This window comes from Ovis aries, chromosome 7 (genome assembly GCF_016772045.2).
Source record: "Ovis aries strain OAR_USU_Benz2616 breed Rambouillet chromosome 7, ARS-UI_Ramb_v3.0, whole genome shotgun sequence".
NCBI lineage: Eukaryota > Metazoa > Chordata > Mammalia > Artiodactyla > Bovidae > Ovis > Ovis aries.
In genome coordinates this window covers 8,048,330-8,059,691 of record NC_056060.1, presented here as the reverse complement: position 1 = coordinate 8,059,691, position 11,362 = coordinate 8,048,330, and the positions used below count along the sequence as shown (strand labels likewise).

The 11,362-nt window shown below is 47.0% G+C and overlaps 1 protein-coding gene across 1 annotated transcript; it reads right to left on the bottom strand.

Moving 5' to 3' along the window:
* Positions 1-480: 480 nt before the first annotated feature.
* On the bottom strand, positions 481-10,922 carry F2RL1 (F2R like trypsin receptor 1). Its single transcript, XM_027971473.2, has 2 exons — positions 10,684-10,922; positions 481-2,789 (listed from the first exon to the last, which is right to left on the bottom strand). The coding sequence occupies exons 1-2, from the start codon at positions 10,763-10,765 to the stop codon at positions 1,678-1,680; spliced, it is 1,194 nt and encodes a 397-aa protein (XP_027827274.1). The 5' UTR covers positions 10,766-10,922; the 3' UTR covers positions 481-1,677.
* Between the last annotated feature and the right edge of the window lie 440 nt (positions 10,923-11,362).

The following is an 11,362-nucleotide window of genomic DNA, read 5'->3' as shown; positions in this document are numbered from 1 at the left end:
TCTTCCCAACCCAGGGATCAAACCCAAGTCTCCCACATTGCAGGCAGATTCTTTATCTGCTGACCCACAAGGGAAGCCCTCATCCTACAGAAATACTCACAAAGATGTCTACATACAGATGTTCAGTGTGGCACTGTTTTAACAGGGGAAAAAAAGAGAGGGACAGAGAAACAACTCCAGGGGCCATAGGTATGGAAATGACCAGATGACTAAAACCTCACAATATACCCCAAATAGTAAGTAGCTTGTATCCTTTAAAAATGGAGGTCAATCCATAGATGCAGACATGTGAATTCTAAAATGTAGTTAAAAGAAAAATAATGATTACAGGGCAATGTGTACAATATGACCCTCTTTACATAAAAAAATAAGGTGTGAGAATCACTTCCTTTCTTCTTAGAAGAGTGATGCCTTCGTTTCCCTACTCTCCCTTCCTCGAAAACAAAAATGAAAGCAAAAACCACACAATTCAGAGATAAGTCGTAAAAAATAAAAGTCATGTGTTATTTATAAATCAATCATACAGTAAAATAATTATTTTAAAAGGTCACAAATACAACAGCTGCATAAAGTCAGCTTGGAGTCAAGTACCTCTTTAAATACATTGCAAATCATCTCTATTTTAGTGTTCTTTTCCAGACAGATGTGGTTCAAACTCAAGAGACGGCTTTATCATTTCATATTTGATAAAAAGTCAACAAAACTGGCAATAAATAGGCCAACAATAATTTTTAAAAATACTAAGTGGTAAACACTATTCTTAGTTGTGAAAAAAATCTACTATTCAGACAACCTGAAGATTTCACTCAAGTCAGTAAAAGACACAAAGTTAGCTTTTCCACATTTAAAATGCTCGTCATATTTTCCTAGAAGTGATAATGATACATACAAAAGCTCAAAGCATTAATAAAGAAATGACTGGAAGTCCCAACAAGTCAATGAACAGACTTTGTTCTGAGCTGGATGGGAAAGACACAAAACATTCTGTTTTGCTTCATTTTTCAAAAATTGCCATGGCTCCTGGAAGCAGTACCCAGACCAAAGGTTCCCAAACACTGGAGTGTAAGAAAGACTTGTTAAAATGCAGGTTCCTGGGCCCTCCCCCAGACTCTGAGCTCTGATTCCTGAGTACGATAAATCTACATTTTCAAACAAGATGCACAATGATTTTGATGAAGTGGTACAAGAACCCCACCATTCAAACCTGTTGCTGTTGGCTGGAAACCTGACTTGGGGCAGCTCCCCCACCTCTTTAGTTTTCTCATCTGTATAGCCAGTCAACTGTACTGATCTTCTCTGAGGGCCCTGAAGCCCTAATGCAGCTGGACCAACCCCAGATATAAGAGATGTAGTTGGAGATAAAAACTTAAACCTTCACGCCAAAACTTGTCTTTGCACATCATGGGGTTTCCGTCTTTTCTGCACCGTCTGAAAAGTCTGGTTCAATCAGTTCCACTTCTGGGAGCCCCTGAGTAGAGGAATTCTGAAACTGACATTCCACGTGAATTTGGGGGACTTTCCTCATGCAAACAGGGAAGCTTCCAGCAACCCTGAGAGGTGCTGCATATACATGGTATGTGGTGAATCCTACTTGGTTAGGAAACAACAGAAGCATCTCCGGAATGGTAAGCAGGCCCCAAAGCCTCCAGCAGAACTTCCATTGAGGAACCGGACCACTCAGTAGGAGCCTTTGACACTGGTCGAACTTGAAGAGTAAGAGCTGGATTTCCCCGAGAATTTCTTTGAGGAGAGGGACACCTGCATCCGCTTTACAGTACGGACGCTCCGGCAGAGAAGAGCGTTCTTGGCGTGATCCCGGAAGTCCTGTGAAACGAAGTAATAGACAAAGGGGTCGATGCAGCTGTTGAGGGTGGAGAGGCAGAGGGCCACGATGTACAGGGCGTAGACGTGACTCTGGCCCCAGGTCTTAATCAGGAAGTAGTGCACCACGAGCAGAAGGTTACTGGGCGTGAAGCAGATCAGGTACATGGCCAGGACGGTGACAATGAGCTTGATGGCCCTCCGCCTCTTCTTTCCTGAGCTCTCATCCATGGCAGAAGACTGGAGGGTCCGGATCATGAGCACGTAGGCCGAGGCGGTGAGGAAGGCTGGGAACAGAAAGACTCCAATGGCCAGAGACAGGAAGTAGTTGAACATGTCTCCCACCAGCACCTCCTCCGGCAAAACGTCGTGACAGGTCGTGATGTTAAGGGCCGGGATGTAGGAGGTCTGCTTTACGGCGTACAAGGGGATGGTAAGCAGCAGAATGAGCAGCCATATTCCCAGGGAGACGCCGATGGCAATGTTTGCCTGCTTCTTGGGGTGCACCATGGGGTTCACGATGACCCAGTATCTCTGCACGCTGAGGCAGGTCATGAAGAGGATGGAGCAGTACATGTTGCCGTAGAAAAAGCCAATGAGCACCTTGCAAAGAGACTCCCCGTAAATCCAGTTGTTGCCGTGGATGTGATACGCGATCTTCAAAGGGAACCACGTAACCGAGAGGAGGTCGGCCAAGGCCAGGTTGGCCATGTAAATCACAGCGGGGTGCTTCTTCTTTGTTCGGAAAAGAAAGACCCACAGGGCCATGCCATTGCTTGGCAAACCAACCACGAATACGATCGTGTAGACAAGTGGAAGAAAGACAGTGGTCAGCTTTCCAGTGAGGACGGAGGTAGAAAACTCATCCACGGAAAAGCCTGGTTTCACTGTCACGCCTCTGCCAGTGACCACAGGTGACTTATCCACGTTACCAATGAGGCTTCTTCCTTTAGACAGTCTCCTGTCTCCTGCACAAGAAAGGCAAGGCGGACAAGGGTCATTACAGAAATCAGTGTTTCCGCAGAGATGCTGGTTTGTCCAAATACAAGCGCTTCAGAGAAAGAACGGCTGGTGGGAAGGTCACGGGCAGGATGGTGCCCAGCACTCCAGTTACCACCTGAAAGCTCGGGCAGAGGAGAATAGGAGGACAGCAGCTGAGGAGAAAAAGAAGCAGTGAGACGGACTGAGAAAGAACAGCAGAAGCCGGAGAGGACAGCATTAGGCGAGCCTGCCTTTCTCCAGGGCAGTGTAGATGGAGAAAGTTTCCCGCGCTGCGTGAAGGAAGAGAAAGAAGACAGGAGGAGGGGCACCCAGAACGCCTCCAGGGGCTTCTGATGGGTGGTGGGATTACCAGGATTTCTATGGTCTGGATTTGTGTGACTGCTGTGTTATTTTTGTTATTTTTTTTAATCCTAATTTTCTATTTTTCAAGTCTTTACTGAATTTGTCACAATATCGCTTCTATTTTATGTTTCGGGTTTTTGGCCATGTGGCATGTGGGATCTTCGCTACCTGACGAGGGATCCAGCCTGTACCACCTGCGTTGAAAGATGAAGTCTGAACTTTTAGACCACTAGGGAAGTCCCTCTGCTGTGTGTGTGTGTGTGTGTGTGCATGTGCGTGTTTTTACAATGGGTATTTTTTTTAATGGGAGGGTTATGAAGTATGTGTACAACATAACAATGATTTCTATGAATCCTGGAAAAAACTGACAGTATATCATTTAGTTCTACAAACTGTCCACACTCATCAGTCTCCAACTGTTCTCATAATGGCCATCTATCTCATTTGCACTGCAAGACAACTCAGCCTGGCCCATCACTCCTTAGCCCAAAGTCCAACACAGCCAGGTTCCCAGGAGCTCAGACACACTGTCTCTCTAGACACAAGGACAGCCTCAGCCAGGGCAGGAGTCTCCCGCTTCTCTGAGGGCTTCCTGGAGACCTGCCCAAGGAGAAGAGCAGGCAGCAAGCCTTCTGACCTCAAGGTCACCGGGCAGCTGGGTGCACGATTTCTGTTCAGACAAATTTGTATTCTGACATTTAAGCAAGTAATATGCTAAGCTTTAACAACTTCCACTTTCATCCCCATATTATGAATTAAACTTTCAAAATCAGGAATGAATGGCATGGCCAGACTACATCCTGCCCCAACCAAGTGTCCATCAACCTACAGAACAAAGTGAAGGGCAATGTAAGGACCCAGAAGGCCCTGACTTTATTTCTGGGGAAGAGCAGCCCTTCACCATGGCACGTTTATGCCAGGGAGGATGTTCAACCTACTCACAAGCTTATCTGATAACTTGCATGTGTTGTCATCATTTTTTCCTGTTCTACCTAAGACACGGCTGGTGGGAAGGTAAAGTGGTACAGTCACTGTGCAAAACCATCTGGCAGTTCCTTGAACGGTTCACCATAGAATTGCCGTACAACCCAGCAATTCCTACTCCTAAGTATATACCCAGGACACAGGAAAACATGGAAACCTGTACAGGAATGTTCAGAACAGCATTATTCATTACAGCCCCAAAGGAGAAATAACCCAGATGCCCATCAGCTGATGAATGGATACACAAAATGTGGTCAATGCCTACAATGGAACATGACTTAGCAATAAAAGGAAATGAAGTACCGTTACATGCTACAACACAGGCGAAGCTTGGAAAGGTTGTGCTTTTGAAAGAAGCCTCAGGAGTATGTACTGTAGGAGTCCATTTATAATAAGTGTTCTGAATAGGCAAATCCACAGACAAAAAACAGATGAGTGGTTTCCAGGAGCTGGGGAATGGGGCAAACTGGGGGATGATGGCTAAGGAATGGGTGGAGTGTTCTTATAGGGTAAAAAAATATCCTAAAGTTGATTGTGGTGATGGATAGATTATCTGTGAATAGTCAAAAGGCACTGAATTGTAGACTTTGAACAGGTGAACTGTATGGTTTGTAGGTTACATCTTAATAAACCTGTTAGAGAATGACACCTGATGGAAGGCAGGAAGTAGGCTGAGGTGTCATTACTAAAGCTGACTGAGGGGTGCCAGGGATTCACTGCAACATTCTATCTTCATGTGTCTAGAATTTTCCATAAAAATAAACATATACCAGGTCCCAAAAGTTCATGCAAAGAGATAAAAAACTATTTTATGTAAGGATACTCAAATAAAGAAGGAGGGGTGGGGAAGGAGCCAGAAATACTACAAAAAGGTAGGGAAGGATTCAAAGAGTGAGGAAAAAAGATTTCCTGAGAATATTCGCACATAGAACCCTGAATGACTGCACTCTAAAATACCATTCATATTAGCTGTGTCCATCGACCCAGGGGCAGAGCACACAACCAGCGTGCCACTTGGTGAAACTGAGCAGTGCTAGAACTACTCAGTACTAACACTGGTAAATGTTGAGCTGCTGCTCAACGTGCCCTGAAGCCCTTCCAGCACAGGGCACAGGCTTCTACCTCATACAGGGTCCTCAACTCACAGAACTCGTCTAGGACGGATGCCGTCCCGGCTTCCAACCCATCCGTAAACCTGACAACATCGTTTCTATTTTACAGGGTGAAGATGAACTACTTAATAAACACTGAAATGCAATGACAGTCACGATATAGTGTCAACTGAAAAAGCAACTGGTGGAATAATATGCTTCCATCTATATAACAAAGTTATAATTTGTCAACAAATCTGAAGTCTAGGAAAACACCCACTACACCATAAACTCTGCCACCTCTAGAGTAAAATGGGTGGGGAGGGGAGAAGTTTACTTTTTTTTACCTTTATACCCTTCTATGTCATTTGGATTGCTTTTTCAGAGGCGTGTAAACTGGTGTAATCTATTCGAAGGGCAATTTGGCAAAATATCAAAAATTTTAAGTGTGCTTGCCCTATGGCCCACTGATTTACTGCCAGGAATTTGTTCTGCATGTATACTAGCTAAAGTACACAAAAATAGTGTATGTACAAGAATATTTACCATGGTAAAACAAAAATGATAGTTTCAATGTCCATTGAAAAACAAAAAAAGGCGAGTTCAGTAATTTATGGCATTTATAAAGAAAGGCAATGCCAAAGAATGCTCACACTACCGCACAATTGCACTCCTCTCACATGCTAGTAAAGTAATGCTCAAAATTCTCCAAGCCAGGCTTCAGCAATACGTGAACCATGAACTCCCTGATGTTCAAGCTGGTTTTAGAAAAGGCAGAGGAACCAGAGATCAAATTGCCAACATCTGCTGCATTATGGAAAAAGCAAGAGAGTTCCAGAAAAACATCTATTTCTGCTTTATTGACTATGCCAAAGCCTTTGACTGTGTGGATCACAAGAAACTGTGGAAAATTCTTCAAGAGATGGGAATACCAGACCACCTGACCTGCCTCTTGAGAAATCTGTATGTAGGTCAGGAAGCAACAGTTAGAACTGGACATGGAACAACAGGCTGGTTCCAAATAGGAAAAGGTGTACGTCAAGGCTGTATATTGTCACCCTGCTTATTTAACTTATATGCAGAGTACATCATGAGAAACACTGGACTGGAAGAAACACAAGCTGGAATCAAGATTGCCGGGAGAAATATCAATAACCTCAGATATGCAGATGACACCACCCTTATGGCAGGAAGTGAAGAGGAGCTAAAAAGCCTCTTGATAAAAGTGAAAGAGGAGAGTGAAAAGTTGGCTTAAAGCTCAACATTCAGAAAACGAAGATCATGGCATCCGGTCCCATCACTTCATGGGAAATAGATGGGGAAACAGTGGAAACAGTGTCAGACTTTATTTTTGGGGGCTCCAAAATCACCGCAGATGGTGACTGCAGCCATGAAATTAAAAGACGCTTACTCCTTGGAAGAAAAGTTATGACCAACCTAGACAGCATATTCAAAAGCAGAGACATTACTTTGCTGACTAAGGTCCGTCTAGTCAAGGCTATGGTTTTTCCTGTGGTCAAGTATGGATGTGAGAGTTGGACTGTGAAGAAGGCTGAGCACCGAAGAATTGATGCTTTTGAACTGCGGTGTTGGAGAAGACTCTTGAGGGTCCCTTGGACTACAAGGAGATCCAACCAGTCCATTCTGAAGGAGATCAGCCCTGGGATTTCTCTGGAGGGAATGATGCTGAAGGTGAAACTCCAGTACTTTGGCCACCTCATGCGAAGAGTTGACTCATTGGAAACGACTCTGATGCTGGGAAGGATTGGGGGCAGGAGGAGAAGGGGATGACAGAGGATGAGATGGCTGAATGGCATCACGGACTCGATGCACATGAGTCTGAGTGAACTCTGGGACGTGGTGATGAACAGGGAGGCCTGGCGTGCTGCAATTCATGGGGTCACAAAGAGTCGGACACGACTGAGCGACTGAACTGAACTGAACTGATACAATGAATAATGTGCCCCCTATAAAAGTATGGGCAGATTTTCCTATATTGACCGTGACTAGATCATTTAAGTAAAAAAAACGGTAGGACGGCATGTACAGTATGAGCCTTCTACTGTTACACAACACATGTATTTCTGCATAAAGAAGTCTGTTGTGAGTGAAGAAGGGAGAGAACAGGGATGTTTCACTTTTAACCTTTTTGATTTGCACTTTTAACTTTAAAAACATTACCTGCTCTTTGCTATATTAAGCTTCCTCCTGTGGCCCACCCTCCCAACACAAGCAGGTATAGAGCAGCTACTTTACTTGTTTAAACTCTCCTCTTGTGTTCGTTCCCCTATTATCCTCCTCACCCCCAAATATTCTTTTGCTCTGAACTTTGGGAGCACAGATCAAAAAAGAAAAGTTTCCATTACTTGGTACCCTCTCTGGGGACACATTACTCAAATTTCTTGTATTCTTTCAGGATGAAGTGTTTTCCTCTCAACATTTGCCCAGCTAATAAAACCGTAAGAAAGTCAAACACGCACTTCACTAAAACATCACCTATCAAAATTAATTAGTAACTACAAGGTCAGGCAGGTGACCAAACACAAATTTAAGGTCCCATCTTCATGTTCATTGCAGTGTCCTCTCTTATTCCAAAACATGGAAAATAGCCCAAGAGTCTATCAACAGAGGACCAGTTAAAAATTATTATACATCCACTGGTAACATTTTAAGATTCATTAAAAATGTTTTCTATTTACTAACATGCTACTGATGTTTGGTCCTTGATGTTTACTCATTACTGATGTTTACTTTTACTCATTGGAAAAGACCCTGATGCTGGGAAAGACTGAAGGCAAAAGGAGAAAAGGGCAGCAGAGGATGAGATGGTTAGATAGCATCACCAACTCAGTGGACATGAATTTGGGCAAACTCCAGGAGATATTAGAGGACAGAGGAGCTGCAAAGAGTCGGATCTAGCCTAGCGACTGAGCAATGGCAACCGACTGATGTTTATATAAACACATAGCTGTACACAATTTTTTTGTCTATTTATGAATACATATTTTGTGCATGGATGTATGAAAGCATGAGAAAGGCTAGAAACCAAAATGTTGGCAATGTTTTGGGTAATGAGGGTGATTTAATTAATGCCACCTCCTTTTTGGACTTATTTTTCCTTTACAGTAATCACATACAGCTTGTATCCTTAATGACCAATTACAAAGGGAACACAAGTTTCAGTGTCCGAAAGAAAAATGGAATGACTGCTTTACAGGGGACTTCTCAGACTTGTGACACGGGGGAAAGAAGTAAGTACCTGAAAAAAGCCAACTTAAATGCCAAACTGCCATCAACTGCCGGGAAACTCTGGGCCAGTCCCTTTACTTCATTTTTCATTCACTATTTACTGAGGTCCTTTAGGGAAAGAGATGTGTTGGACCGTGGTGATGGAGGTGCCGGTAGGGGTCCCTGGCCTCCTGGAGTATGTGATCCAGTTGGGGGAGAGAGAAAACTATTTACAGAAGTAACTATCCATCACTCAGATGGTAAAGAATACACACACACACACACACACATGTGATAGGAAAGAAAGCAGGGGTATGATGGACAGTTTTCCTTGCCTCTCCCCCTCAATTCAGCAACCCCCATCTGTGAAATGATAAGGTTACTCTCTAGGCTGAGTTCCTTTCCATAAGGCAGTGTTTTGGGGAAAAACCTTTGGGAAGAAAAGTCTAGTATAGTATGCGTCTTGCTGCAAACTGAGGGGGATACATGAGGGCCAGACTGAAGCGGGTGAGCAAAGACAGGTGCTGAAGGTCAGAAACACTGGTGATGCCATGTTTCTTAATTAAAATCAACTTAGTTTCAAGTTGTGAAGAGAGCTCCATCTACCTAAAGTCTCACTGTTACTGAACTGACCCTTTAGCAAAGTTACCCTGCAAAGGAATAAAAGTATGTGGAAGGCGAAAAAAGTGCAATATTGAATAGTTCTGTTTAACAAGTAACTTGATCTTTGTCGTGTTGTTAAATGAAGTGTGCCTTATACTTCAGAAATCCTCCCAGCTCCTGTCCCTCACTTTGTAAACAAGAGCAAGCCAAACACTCAGGCAAGCTTCCTATTGGAACTGTCTAGATGATAAATTAGAAGAATCCACATCCTCACATTTTGCAGAAGATGTCTGCACATACTAAGCCTTGCCCCTAAATTTTAAGTTTGTAAGTTTAAAAACAGAACGGTAAAGGGACATGTATTCATCACAGTTTCAGTACCTTCAGGAAATAAAATATCTTTATTCTAACGCTGACAATAAAATGTGTACCAGGGGTGTAGTTTTTCAAGTATCCACCATAATAATACCCTTTTCTGTAACTGCAGAAGGAAAAGAATCACATGCTTCTGATTCAAATTCACAGTGATTTGCTGTTTTACAATGTCTTCATGAAGAGGATAAAAGTGAGAACCTGTCTTAACAGGTCTACAAATTTCGCACGGAAACAAAAACTTCCTTTTTAAGGCTCCTCATCCTTTAGCATCACAGTATGAGTTTGAGTAGGCTCCGGGGGCTGTTGGACAGGGAAGCCTGGCGTGCTGCAGTCCATGGGGTCGCAGAGTCGGACACGACTGAGCGACTGAACTGAACTGAAGGCAATACCCGGCCTAACAGCGCCCACGCCCTGGGAGAGCAGCTCAGCCGGGGAGATTCCCCCTCCCGCCTGACAAGTCCGAGCACACCCCGGGCACCGGCTGCGGCGCACAAGCTGGGCACTTCCGTGCCCGGGGAGCGCAGCCTCGGGCCTTCGGACCTGGTGGCGGCCGGTGTGGCACCGAAGGGCCGGGAAACCCGGGGCCCACAGGTCACCTGGTCGAATGTAAAGCAGGGTTCAAGAAGTTCCATTCGTTCACCTGTTCTACTGGCCTACAACCCGGAGCGAGCGCCCGGCCCTGGCTTCCCCACTCCCGCCACGAACCGTCCCAGAGGAGTTGCCGGCCCCGGGGAGGGGGAGGCGGGTTGAATGCCGAGGGCCGACCCCAAAGAGGGGCCTCCAGAAGTTGCCGGAGGCTCAGAAAACGACTCAGAAAATTCCCAGGCCGCGGGCTCCGTCCCGCTCTTTGAGGCCGTCAACTCGCTAACCCCGCGGGTCGCGCAGGACTAGGCAGGAGAGTCTGAAAAGTGTGCGAAAGTTCCTTAATGACTAGTGTTTGCAAAGAAACCTGGGGCTGGTGGGGCGGGGAGGGACTCAGCCCCCCGGGGCGTCCGTAGACGCGAACACCCCGCTGTCTTCCGCTCGCTTCCACAGGCTTCAGCCCCTGCTGGTGGTCCCAGCTGGGGCCCCGGAGACCCCCCTGCTCCGAAGCCTGGAGCGGAGCCGCCGGCTGCGGGGAGGAGGAGGCGGCGGCCGCACTCACCCTTCCCGCATCCACCCAGCGTCCGCCTCCAGCCCACGGCGCCCGAGACCCCCGCTCCCGAGCAGCCCGACCCCTCCCAGCCAAGCCTCTCACCTGCGACGGTGCGGTTGCAGGAGGCAGAGGCCGCCAGCAGGAGGACGCCCCCGAGCAGCCACGCCGCGCTCGGGCTTCGCATCCTGCAGCAGCGCCGACGCCGGGCGGACGGGAAGCCCGCCGCCGCCACAGCCCCGAAACTGAGTCCCCCTCTCCGCTCGGCTCGGGTAGGAAGCCACCCTCCCGCCGGCCCCTGATTGGAGCCTGCGCGCACGCCTCCCGAGAACCCGGTAAGTTTCAGTGAAACTCGAGCCTCTCGCCGCACCTGCGCGCGGCCACGCCCCGGGGCGGGAACGCGCTGCTCCGCCCCGCGGTTCCGAGACCGGGAGTCCCGGGCCCCGCCCCGGCCCGCCGCCCGAGGTGCGCCCGCCGCGTAGAAACTGTGCTGTGATCTTCGAAAGGTTGGAACCCTCTCGTCGTGGGATCGCCGCGGCCTGCGCAAGGCCGAAAACCGCCTTTAACCTTGAATTACTCCTGCGGAGCCAGCGTTGTCCACCCCCATCCCCCGCCCTTCCTAAAGGGCACACAGCCAAGGCCCGGGCTCGCTGCAGTTATCTTGGGTGCTTGTTGGAGGCCTCCCACTGTCGTCTGCGCTGCGGGATGAGGGGAGACTTTCTAGTCTGCACTGGCAGGATGGACGTCTGCGGGCCCCCGCCAACACGATAGGGAGCAGGCAGGG

What these genes read in the sequence shown, in the direction of transcription:
- F2RL1 (XM_027971473.2), bottom strand. Translation starts at nt 10,765, where the DNA reads ATGCGAAGCCCGAGCGCGGCGTGGCTGCTCGGGGGCGTCCTCCTGCTG. An exon ending in CTGCAACCGCACCGTCGCAG is followed by an intron (nt 2,790 to 10,683) that starts GTGAGAGGCTTG and finishes TTTCTTGTGCAG; the next exon opens with GAGACAGGAGACTGTCTAAA.